General features: G+C 44.0%; 1 protein-coding gene across 1 annotated transcript in view; it reads left to right on the plus strand.

Moving 5' to 3' along the window:
- Positions 1-13,279, plus strand: part of LOC129817548 (monocarboxylate transporter 10-like) — a 68,613-nt gene that overhangs the window by 42,308 nt on the left and 13,026 nt on the right. Inside the window, exons 2-3 of the mRNA XM_055872925.1 lie at positions 4,094-4,238; positions 6,089-6,518. Coding sequence (XP_055728900.1) covers positions 4,094-4,238; positions 6,089-6,518 — 575 coding nt within the window. The remainder of the gene's footprint in view (positions 1-4,093; positions 4,239-6,088; positions 6,519-13,279) is intronic.

Here is a 13,279-nt window from a genome sequence, read left to right on the forward strand (position 1 = left end):
TTGCCCTGTGTGTGTGTGTGTGTGTGTGTGTGTGTGTGTGTGTGTGTGTGTGTGTGTGTGTGTGTGTGTGTGTGTGTGTGTGTGTGTGTGTGTGTGTGTGTGTGTGTGTGTGTGTGTGTGTGTGTGTGTGTGTGTGTGTGTGTGTGTGTGTGTGTGTGTGTGTTCTTTTACTGTTGCTTGTCTTTCCTCTCCCCATCTCATGTTTGCTTATTTCCTATGATAAGAATAGAGGCCAGAAACAATGTTTATTCAGCTCCATGCTGTGTTTATTTAGACTATTTCAAGGAGGGTTCCTAGAGTGAGTGTTGTTAATGGCCATGGCATGGTGGTAGAATAGACTAATGCCAGCTGGGACCCAAATACAGATCAGACAAGCAGAACAGCCATGGGTCTGTAGGTCGGATGCAGCCGGTGGCACTGGTGTTGTTAATCACCTCTATTAGACTGGCTTCTGTTAGTCCCTGTAGTAGTTTACCTGCTCACTAAACAAGAGGAATAAGCACATTCTTGGCAGAAAACCGAGAGTGTATTCTGTTTTGAGATATATTTGATCTAAATGGTATTCTGGCCAGGTAATGTCATAAAGGACTGATAACATAGGCCTTTTTTGTAATGAAGAACTGTAAAGGTTATTTGTATCTATCTGTTAGGAGGACATTGTCTGTAGAGCTTCCTCTTTCCTCAGTCTCTTCCTACTCCTCTGTCCTACCAACCACTGCTCTTCAATACTGGTCTGGGAGGTGCTACATGTTTAGATCAAGCCTGTGGAAAAACCTGTGTATAGCCAAAAAGCATTGTAGTTTACTGTACTATATAGTGAGTATATAAAACATTAAGAACACCTGTTCTTCCCATAACACAGACTGGGCAGGTGCATCCAGGTGAAAGCTATGATCCCTTATTGATGTCACTTGTTTAATCCACTTCAATTAGTGTTGATGAAGGGAAGGAGACCGGTTAATGAAGGTTTTTAAGCCTTGAGACAATTGAGACATGGATTGTGTATGTGTGCCATTCAGAGGGTGAATTGAAGTAACTTTGACCGGGGTATGGTGGTAGGTGCCAGGCGGACCGGTTTGCGTCAAGAACTGCAATGCTGCTACGGTTTTCACGCTCATCAGTTTCCAATTTGTATCAAGAATGGTCCACCACCCAAAGGACATCCAGCCAACTTCAAATCGAATCAAATCAAACTTTATTTGTCACGTGTGCCGAATACAACAAGTGTAGACCTTACAGTGAAATGCTTACTTACAAGCCCTTAACCAACAGTGCAGTTCAAGAAGAGTTATTAAAATATTTACCAAATTAACTCAAGTAAAATATAATGAAAAGTAACACAATAAAATAACAATAACGAGGATATATATACAGGGGGTACCGGTACCGAGTCGATGTGTGGGGGGTACAGGTTAGTTGAGGTAATTTGTACATGTAGGTAGGGGTGAAGTGACTCTGCATAGATAATAAACAGCGAGTAGCAGCAGTGTAAAAACAAATGGAGGGGGGGGGGTCAATGTAAATTGTCCGGGTGGCCATTTGATTAATTGTTCAGCGGTCTTATAGCTTGAGGGTAGAAGCTGTTAAGGAGCCTTTTTGTTCTAGACTTGACGTGCGGCAGCAGAGAAAACAGTCTATGACTTGGGTGACTGGAGTCTCTGACAATGTTTTGGGCTTTCCTCTGACACCGCCTATTATATAGGTCCTGTATGGCAGAAAGCTTCGCCCCAGTGATGTACTGGGCTGTACACACTACCCTCTAGCGCCTTACGGTCAGATGCCGAGCAGTTACCATACCAGGCGCTGATGCAACCGGCCAGGATGCTCTTGATGGTGCAGCTGTAGAACTTTTTGAGGATCTGTGGACCCATGCCAAATCTCTTGTCTCCTGAGGGGGAAAAAATGTTGTCGTGCCCTCTTCACTACTGTCTTGGTGTGTTTGGACCATGATAGTTTGTTTGTGATGTGGACACCAAGGAACATGAAACTCTCTACCATCTCCACTACAGCCCCGTTGATGTTAGAGGCCTGTTCGGCCCACCTTTTCCTGTAGTCCACGATCAGCTCCTTTGTCTTGCTCACATTGAGGGAGAGGTTGTTGTCCTGGCACCACACTGCCAGGTCTCTGACCTCCTCCCTATAGGCCGTCTCATCGTTGTCGGTGATCAGGCCTACCACTGTTGTGTCGTCAGCAAACTTGATGAAGGTGTTGGAGTCGGGTTTGGCCACGCAGTCATGGGTGAACAAGGAGTACAGTAAGAGACTAAGTACACCCCCCTGAGTGGCCCCAGTGTTGAGGATCAGCGTGGCAGACGTAAGTACACCCCCCCTGAGTGGCCCCAGTGTTGAGGATCAGCGTGGCAGACGTGTTGTTGCCTACCATTACCACCTGGGGGCGCCCCGTCAAGAAGTCCAGGATCCAGTTGCAGAGGGAGGTGTTTAGTCCCAGGGTCCTTAGTTTAGTGATGAGCTTCGTGGGCACTATAGTGTTGAATGCTGAGCTGTAGTCAATGAACCGCATTCTCACATAGGTGTTCCTTTTGTCCAGGTGGGAAAGGGCAGTGTGGAGTGCGATTGAGATTGTGTCATCTGTGGATCTGCGGCGCTGGTATGCGAATTGGAGTGGGTCTAAGGTATCCGGGAGGATGCTGTTGATGTGAGCCATGACCAGCCTTTCAAAGCACTTCGTGGCTGCCGACGTGAGTGCTACGGAGCGGTAATCATTTAGGCAGGTTGTCTTCGCTTCCTTGGGCACAGGGACTATGGTGGTCTGCTTGAAACAAGCGGCAACTCAATATTAAGATGTTCCTAATGTTTGGTATACTCAGGGACTCATTCAGACATTTAGTTCACTCATCCTCGTCATACTTTAGGACTGTCATGTGTAGATAAGCATGGTTTAGGATTAGTCAAAGTTTAGACCTGAGTTCATGCATTTGTTTAGTTCAATGATCTGAGGAGTCGCACCTAAAGGTTACTACAAGCTTCACTCTGTCAATCTATGTGGGTGAAGTGGGATTTTTGAAGTAGGGGACACCTTTTGGTAACATGATATCCTCGCCGGTCCCACTCTCATTCCCAATGGGGGGATGGCAAAGTGTGTGTGTGTGTGTGTGTGTCATTTCATTTTGTGAAACCAAGGAAGAGTGGCCTTCCCTTTCTAGTAGTAGTAACTAGCTAGCTTTAACCTGGCTAGCTAGCCTTTTAGCTTCCCACATCTCCATGTGAAATAATCAGATTTATAATAAAAATATATGCCTTGGCAAATATTCTTATACTTGCCGGTGTAACCTAAAATATTATCTCAGTTCATGCTGCTTGTGTATTCATTCCCATATCAGCTAAAAATAGAATCTCGTCATGTTTTGGTCAGGCAGAAAAAAGCACATGGCTAGCTAGTTGGCTACAGCAGGTTCTACCATTTCACAATAGTCTGTAAATACTAGTTATTACTTCTAAACAAAATACCATTTTGGATGGATTCTTGTTGTTTGGTTTACTGTTTGAACATTCGTTGAGATTATATTTGGTTAGCAATGCAAAATGGTCTACTTTGATGAAAAGCTTATAGATCAGATTAAGGAACAAAGCGACAACACTGCCACCACAGCTGCGGAAGGAATGATACAGGGTGTCGCAATTTTAAGGTCGTAAAAAGTATGTTGAATGCCAGAGCGGAGCCGCACATTTGTGACGACAAACGACATTGCAACACTCCGAATCCTGCATCCGCGTAGAGCTTGTACTGTAGTAAACTCAAATCTCTTAACCCAGAAACTATCTGATATATGTGTACATAATGCACAACTAAGCATATAAGCTTAACTTATAGGACGCGAGCTTTTACTTACTCATGTATTTTCTTGTTGACAAGAATTGTTCATAGTAATTCTTAAAACCTGTTTTAAATTGTTTTTAGCGTGGCGCAACCTTGCCCATGTAACAACAGTCTGTATTATAGATTTAGGTAATTGAATAGGATCTCTATGGTCTGTGTGAAGTGTTGCTGTTATTGTCTCTGAGCTATAATGTAGAACAGTATGTGCTTTAAGCCTAACTCTCCTATCTCTCTGTGTGTCTCTCTGTCCTGCAGCGTGGGTGGGCTCCCTCTCCATGGGGATGATCTTCTTCTGTTCTCCCATTGTCAGTGTCTTCACAGACCTGCTTGGCTGCAGGGTGACAGCTGTGGGTGGAGCCGCCGTGGGCCTGGTGGGATTGCTGGCCAGCTCTTTCGTCACGTCAGTACTTCTATAGCTACCCTCTTTCATCAACCATTATGTGTTGTGTTGAAATGTTGTCGGGTGTGTTTAGGACTTCTTTATACTAAAGTCCTCCTTACACGTGTGTGCATGTGTGATAACAAGATAAAGGGCCTACTGCAGTTAAGGGTTGGTCTCCCGTCATCCCTTTCTAATCATCTCATGTGATGGTACACTACCAAACTCAACCATTTAATCTATGTTAATACATACAACAGTACCTTGACAGCGTGGAAATACATTGCACAATAGTTTCTGTTGACACTTCCATCACCTAATATAGCATTAAATATTGCTTATAAGCTAACAATGTTCTACACCTGGCCAGTGTAATAATACTGTCAGCTCAGTCAGTATCTTGATGCCCTTCAAATAACACTTAGAAAACCCTCTGGGATGTCCTACAGATGTAGGATCTTAATTTGATCACCCTGTTGCAGAAATAACTTTTAGGACATTTAAAACTTGTGGTGTATTTTAGGTTTAAAAAGGCTTCTTAAGTTTCCGCTTTGAAATCTGACAATTTTTTTCCTTATGAAAAATGTATCAACCTCTACAAAAATGTAAATTTAATTATAATACACATCATTAATATTTCCTGTTATTGCTGCAGGATTATTTTCCTGCTGTAGCAAACTGGCTCAAATTAAGATCCTACTTCTGCATATCCAGACTCATGATAGTCTAAAATGAGTGAACAAAGATCACCAGGGTACAGTAGAAGCAGTGGTATAAAGTACTTAAGTGAAAATACTTTAAAGTACTACTAAAGTCGTTTTTTGGGGTATCTGTACTTTACTATTTATATTTTTTACAACTTTTACTTCACTACATTCCTAAAGAAAATAATGCTCTTTTTACTCCATACATTTTCCTTGACACCCCAAAAAACTCCTTACATTTTGAATGCTTAGCAGGACAAGAAAATGGTCCAATTCACACACTTATCAAGAGAACATCCCTGGCTGACTCATTAAACACAAATGCTTTGTTTGTTAATGATGTGCCCATGGCTATCTGTAAAATAAATAAAAAACTGGAATAGTGCCATTAGGTTTTTTTAATATAAGGAATTTGAAATAATTTATACTTTTACTTTTGATACTTCAGTATATTTAAAACCAAATACTTTTGAACTTTTACTCAAGTAGTATTTTACTTGGTGACTTTCACTTTTACTTAAGTCATTTTCTATTAAGGTATATTTCATTTTTTTATGAAGTATGACAATTGCATACTTTTCCACCACTGAGTAGAAGTACTGGGAAAGGATCATTTAAAGGTGAGGCCATAAATTAATAAGCTGTGTTTTATCTGGTATCAGCCCTGTAGTGGTGTGAGAAGTGAGTAAGCATTAGAGCTCTTGTCTTGATGACTGTAGCACTCTGAGAGACGTGCCATTAGCTCTAACCTGGCTTGGCCTGGCCTAGAAGCAGCTCCAGCTCACCCCTGACCTCCCTCGCTCATCTATTTATCCAGAATTAGCTTTGTGCTAACGGTAACCCTCCTACAGTCCGGCCTGCAGTTGGCTCACAGAGGACTGGGAGGTTAACAAACACACAGGGCTGACACTACTCAGTCAACATGGTACACACACCCTGGGAGTGAGGCTGTAACTGATACCCTCCAGGTTTTGGAAGTTGAACCAAGCCAGGAAGTCTAGTTTGTTTTCCAAACTAGACTCAAATGAGTCAGACATGAGAACTTGTTTAGCTAGCTCCACTATGGAGTCAAGTTCCTCAAACTTGTTTTTCTATGTGTAAACTTTAAGCAGCTGTAAACATCAACTTGACCTGGCATCCTGTCTGGTCTCCTCTCTGACCCCACAGGTCCCTGGGTCCCATGTACTTTACTTATGGCATCGTGTTCGCCACGGGCTGCTCCTTCGCCTACCAGCCCAGTCTGGTGATCCTGGGACACTACTTCAAGAAGCGCCTGGGCCTGGTCAACGGCATCGTGACGGCCGGCAGCTCTGCCTTCACCGTCACCCTGCCCTTCCTCCTGTCCGGCCTGCTGGAGAAGGTGGGCCTGCAGAACACAATGAGGATCCTCAGCATCCTCATGTTCATCCTCATGCTGGCTGGGTTAACCTATACTCCCCTGCTGCCCAAGCCTGTCAACAGCAATAAGCCAGGCAGCCGCTGCCCGCCCATGAGCAAGGTGTTCAACGTCAGCATCTGGAAGTCTCTGGGCTACCGGATCTGGGTCTTCGGCATCCCTGCAGCCCTCTACGGATACTTTGTGCCTTACGTTCACCTGGTGAGTGGTTTTGTTTTTCATGGGGGAATCTTTGTGTACTGTGTGAATGTGTTGGTTTGTGTATTTGTGTTTCATTACTCAGGTCTCTGTGTTAAAGGTTACTGACATGTAGAAACGCATCATAGAGATGTGGCAGTGTGGAACATGTGGGGTTGATTTCACAGGAGGTTGGTGACACCTTCATTGGGGAGGACAGGCCTGTGGTAATGGCTGGAGCGGAATTAGTGTAATGGTATCAAACATGGTTTATATGTGTTTGATGCCATTCCATTTGCTCCGTTCCAGACATTATTACAAGCCGTCCTCCTCTCAGCAGCCTCTCCAGCGGACACGGTCCATCATATTCTTAATATCTCCCTTCATGATGTGTTTTGGACATTGGCTCTGGGTAACTCAGTTATCAGTGTTAATAGTTCTTCACAAACACAGATACAAAATGCATTAGTATCAAGTGTTATTAGTGTGAAAGGTGATGAGATGGGCATACACCTCGACTATGAAGTGCTTCATGCCTGTGACATGCTGGCTGGGCTAAATACAGTATGGCTGTGTGTGTGAACTTGAGTTACTGTGTGGTCTCATTGACCTGTATGACCGTTGTTTTTAAGTACTGACCTTTTGGCCGTTCTAGAAATATTATTCTCAGTTCAACTGAGTATTGTTTCACATTTAATCATAAGCATCTATTTTTCTTTTCATTGAATATCAACATTTGAAATGCTGTTAAACTGCTATGATGTAAGCTTATCAAGTTTAGACACACATCAATTGATGATTTTCTGTCAGCTTATTTCAGATTGTTTTCTCTTTAAATGGGAGTACAAAGATATAAAATACAAGCACTGCTTACATATCATACTGGACTGTTAATCTGTGGTGCCTTTCACATTCTTAGATAACTGCTGAAGTCTGAATAGTAGCACATCAGCCTATATTATACTGTACATAGCATATGTCAAAGAGCATGAGACTCTCCAGAACTCAGGGATTCCAGACACAAGATAACTCAATCTAAATATACATTTTTCACTCCATTCCTAACAGTTTCTAAATGTGCTACAAGTTGTTTGGATGCGTACCAGTTGCAGTATTTTATAGCAATGCCTTACAGTGCTGCTGCTCCAGTTTCAACTGTTCTGCCTGCGGCTATGAAACCCTGACCTGTTCACCAGACGTGCTACCTGTCCCAGACCTGCTGTTTTCAACTCTCTAGAGACAGCAGGAGTGGTAGAGATACTCTTAATGATCGGCAATGAAAAGCCAACTGACATTTACTCCTGAGGTGCTGCACCCTCGACAACTACTGTGATTATTATTATTTGACCATGCTGATCATTTATGAACATTTGAACATCTTGGCCATGTTCTGTTATAATCTCCACCCCGGCTCAGCCAGAAGAGGACTGGCCACCCCTCATAGCCTGGTTCCTCTCTAGGTTTCTTCCTAGGTTCTGGCCTTTCTAGGGAGTTTTTCATAGCCACCGTGCTTCTACACCTGCATTGCTTTCTGTTTGGGGTTTTAGGCTGGGTTTCTGTACAGCACTTTGAGATCTCAGCTGATGTACGAAGGGCTTTATAAATAAGTTTGATTTGATTAGTTGTGTGGTCTATGGAGAGTCAGGTTGGGAGGTTTGATCTGGGGGGAGTAAAACTAGTCCAGTTTCAGCCGAGGCAAAGTAACATAAACACAGGTCTTATTATTCCAGTATTGAGTACAATTTATAGGAAGAAAAAATACAATATGGATGGAAAAATATGATTTAGGAAGAAGGGAGGAGAGGAGGGGAGGGAGGGGTCGAGGGTTCAGTAGGCCACTGTTTACTTGGAGGAGTTTACTTTGTTTTTGGAGGGAGGTCACTTTCTCCTGGGGAAGGCCCTCCATGTTTTCCTAACACTTCTCCAGTGTCTGCTACACGTCTGGGACACCGCTGGGCCCTGTCAGTGTTCATCCCCAGCCCTATCCCCATTCCCAGCCCCTCTGTCACCAGAACCATCAGGAAGAAAGGGGAACCCAGGGGTGAAAGGCTGGATTGTTCACCTTTCAGGAAGGAAAGCTCACCTTTGTGTGCAGGGACTAACGGAGCCGCCCGCTAAGCCTAGTGGGATATGCTAGCTGTTCTGTTTTTCCTCCCTCTGCTCTGGTCAAAGTGCCGAGTCCCTTTTAGTGCCACTGTTTTGTTTGTTTGTGCGTGCACGTTGTACTCGCAGGTACTATTCCCCCTTATCTGAAGCCAAGCCCGTCCCCATCAGCTCAAGATTGTGGGAGTCTAAAGTCCTGCAGAAGCTTTCCCTCACTCTATTCCAGGTATTTCACATATTGGAGGATTAGATAATGTCTTTCATGTACGACTGTGTTTGTAGAGGTCTGATCAAAGGGAAAGGCATTTCCAGGGACAAGTTTACACAAGTTTACTCTTGTTGCTGCATGTCCAATGTTGAATCTATTTGCCAGGGATGCCTCAGAGCTGCCTGGATAATATTGGGGTGCAAAACAAAAGGGCAGGCAGCAGAAGATCCAGTCAGTGCATGGATTGTATTACAGTTTTTGACAATTGCTTCCACATGATTTCTGAAACTATGACTCCTTTTCTCTAGACTCTACACACAAAACGCCAAAACACACACACAACATGCAAAACATCACACATCTCTTGCAAACCCAAACACTTAATTCAAAACATTTTTATAACTTCTCAAACTGGTGTTTTTGCATGAAAACTCTACACACAAACCATCAAACGATTAGCTCTTATACAAGCCAACTATACACAGATGTGACAAATGTAAAACACTACTATCTTGTCTTTTGCATGTTCAATGTGCAGTGGAGTCCACTGCAGTTTGTCATAGCACTCACACGTACATGTATGTGAACAAATATACAGTATGTATGCATATTCAGTATATGTTTACACTGTAATCAGACATGCAAAGGGGGGGATAAAATGTATTTCTTTCTCAAAACATTGTATTTTCATCCAGATTTCAGGATGAACAGTAACAGACAAAACAAATACAGTAGAAGAGAAACAAATTGGCTCTCTTCCTCCTTGTCCTCATCCCCCTCTTCCTCTCACTCTTCCTCTAATTCTCTCCAAAATTGGCCTCCATTGTTGTCCAAACCAAGAAAGCCAACCTGAAGCCTATTTATAGTGCTCAAGCTCTGATTTCTAAGTGAATAAATTGGCTATGTGTTTCCACACATGAGCACTGGGTGTAGGTAATCGCTAAATGAGTGTGGCATTTGGAATGGCAGTGTTTTCCAAACAAAACGCAAGACCTGTTAGTTTTGAATGATGTGTCTAATGTAGAGAACTGTTTTGTAAAAAGTGTGTTTTACAATTGTAAACCGAGTGTAAAGCAGATAAAGGGCTGGCAGTGTTGCATACTTGGTCTGGAGATTAGGTATTGTGAAAAACTACGGTACAGTGTCACAGGCAGTGCAGGTTAGCTTTCTCTCAGTGCTTCCTAATTACAGTAAATTATGAAAAATGTTCATAAAATTAGAAGGTTTATTCAGCATTTCCATTGACGTTGGTTTTGCACTACTGTGATAGTCCCTCTCACTGGTGAGAGTTTTAACTCCCACCACTTTGACAACAAACAAACAAACATACAAACCCATTTAGGTTGTTTTAAAGGAACCAGGTGCTGGGTGCTGGAGAGAGTCTGGCGTTGAAAGGGTTATAATAAAGCTCTTGGAGAGAATAAGGGGGAGTGTTGTTGTCTGGCTGAGCTGCAGATGGAATTAGTTTAGCAAGAACAGAGCAGATCTGTGGCGCTCTCAATAGCCATGTTTGTGTATATTGGTTTGAAAGAGTAGTTTGGGTGTGTGTGTGCAAAGCGGAGAGAGTGTCATTGATGGTGGTTGTGTTTGTTTGCCTGTGCATGTGTCAGAGAGCGTGCGTCAGTGTGCAATGACGCTGTTGTGGTGTTTGTGTGCCTGTGCCTTGGCCGTGCCGTGTTGGAAATTTTGTGTGTGTGTGTGTGTGTGTGTGTGTGTGTGTGTGTGTGTGTGTGTGTGTGTGTGTGTGTGTGTGTGTGTGTGGATGGTGGGTATTTATTTAGGAAGGGTGTTCCATGTTCCCGACAGGTGCACCTGGCGTGTGGTAAGTCGGTAAGCAGTAGGTCAGCCCATGTGCCAGAATACTACGGAATATGTGATATCAGACAGGGACACAATTAGAGGCTGTGTCCCAAAAGGTACGCTATTCCCTATATAGTGCACTACATTTGACAGGGACCCATAGGGCTCTTGTCAAAGTAGTGCAGTACACTACATGGCCAAAAGTATGTGGACACATGCTCTTTGAACATCTCATTCCAAAATCATGGGCATTAATATGGTGTTGGTCCCTCCTTTGCTGCTATAACAGCCTCCACTCTTCTGGGAAGGCTTTCCACTAGATGTTGGAACATTGCTACGGGGACCTTCTTCCATTCAGCCACGAGCATTAGTGAGGTTGGGCACTGATGTTGGGCGATTAGACCTGGCTCGCAGTCAGCGTTTCAATTCATCCCAAAGGTGTTCGATGGGTGGATCTCACTTTTGTGCACGGGTGCATTGTCATGCTGAAACAGGAAAGGGCCTTCCCAAAACTGTTGCCACAAAGTTGGAATTGTCTAGAACAGTGGTTCCCAAACTTTTTATGGTCCCGTACCCCTTCAAACATTCAACCTTCAGCTGCGTACCCCCTCTAGCACCAGGGTCAGCTGCGTACCCCCTCTAGCACCAGGGTCAGCTGCGTACCCCCTCTAGCACCAGGGTCAGCTGCGTACCCCCTCTAGCACCAGGGTCAACTGCGTACCCCCTCTAGCACCAGGGTCAGCTGCGTACCCCCTCTAGCACCAGGGTCAGCTGCGTACCCCCTCTAGCACCAGGGTCAGCTGCGTACCCCCTCTAGCACCAGGGTCAGCTGCGTACCCCCTCTAGCACCAGGGTCAGCTGCGTACCCCCTCTAGCACCAGGGTCAGCTGCGTACCCCCTCTAGCACCAGGGTCAGCTGCGTACCCCCTCTAGCACCAGGGTCAGCTGCGTACCCCCTCTAGCACCAGGGTCAGCTGCGTACCCCCTCTAGCACCAGGGTCAGCTGCGTACCCCTTCTAGCACCAGGGTCAGCTGCGTACCCCCTCTAGCACCAGGGTCAGCTGCGTACCCCTTCTAGCACCAGGGTCAGCACACTCTCAAATGTTGTTTTTTGTCATCATTGTAAGCCTGCCACATATGAAACATTTATTAAACATAAGAGTGTGAGTTTGTCACAACTCGACTTGTGGGAAGTGACAAAGAGCTCTTATAGGACCAGGCACAAGTAATATTATAATAATCAATAATTTTGCTCATTATTTAACCATCTTACATATAAAACCTTATTTGTTAATCGAAAATTGTGAATAACTCACCACAGGTTAATGAGAAGGGTGTGCTTTAAAGGATGCGCATAACTCTGCAATGTCGGGTTGTATTGGAAAGTCTGTCTTAAATCATTTTCCATGCTAGTGAGGGACGAGAAGCCACTCTCACATACGTGGTTGCAAAGGGCATCAGTGTCTTAACAGAGCGATTTTCCAAGGCAGGAAGGATACTCCAATCCAGAAATCTGGCAGTGGCTTCTGATTTTAAATGACATTTTCACAGAACCGCTTGTTGCAATTTGGATGAGTCTCTCTTGTTCAGATATCGGTAAGTGGACTGGAGGCAGGGCATGAAAGGGATAACAAGTCCAGTTGTTTGTGTCATCCGTTTCGGGAAAGTACCTGCGTAATTGCGCACCCAACTCACTCAGGTGCTTCGCTATATCACATTTGACATTATCCGTAAGATTGAGTTAATTTGCACACAAAAAAAATCATACAATGATAGAAAGACCTGTGTGTTGTCCTTGTTAATGCAGACAGAGAAGAGCTCCAACTTTTTAATCATAGCCTCAATTTTGTCCTGCACATTGAATATAGTTGGGAAGAGTCCCTGTAATCCTAGATTCAGATCATTCAGGTGAGAAAAAACATCACCCAGATGGGCCAGTCGTGTGAGAAACTCGTCATCATGCAACCGGTCAAACAAGTGAAAATTATGGTCAGTAAAGAAAACTTTAAGCTCGTCTCTCAATTAAAAAAAAAAAGTGTCAATACTTTGCCCCTTGATAACCAGCGCACTTCTGTATGTTGTAAAAGTTTTACATGGTCGCTGCCCAAATTACTGCATAGTGCAGAAAATACACAAGAGTTCAGAGGTCTTGCTTTAACAAAGTTAACCATTTTCACTGTGGTGTCCAAAACGTCTTTCAAGCTGTCAGGCATTCCCTTGGCAGCAAGAGCCTCTCGGTGGATGCTGCAGTGTACCCAAGTGGTGTCGAGAAACTGCTTGCACGTGCGTTACCACTCTACTATGTCTCCCTGTCATGGCTTTTGCACCATCAGTACAAATACCAACATGAGCAGCAGCTACGTTTGACTACATACAGACCGTTAGTGGAATTCCCACGAGAGAGTAACGGTTAATTGGATTGGATGTTAATTATTTGACTAGGCTACCTGTATTTGACATTGTGTGATTCATCACTCCAGAGAACACTCCAGAGTCCAATGGCAGTGAGATTTACACCACTCCAGCCGACGCTTGGCATTGCGCCTGGTGATCTTAGATTTGCTCAGCCATGGAAACCCATTTCATGATGCTCCCAATGAGCAGTTCTTATGCTGATGTTGCTTCCAGAGGCAGTTTTGAACTCGCTAGTGAGTGTTGCAATCTAGGACAGACG

Source organism: Salvelinus fontinalis, chromosome 20, assembly GCF_029448725.1.
Source record: "Salvelinus fontinalis isolate EN_2023a chromosome 20, ASM2944872v1, whole genome shotgun sequence".
Taxonomy (NCBI): Eukaryota; Metazoa; Chordata; class Actinopteri; order Salmoniformes; family Salmonidae; genus Salvelinus; species Salvelinus fontinalis.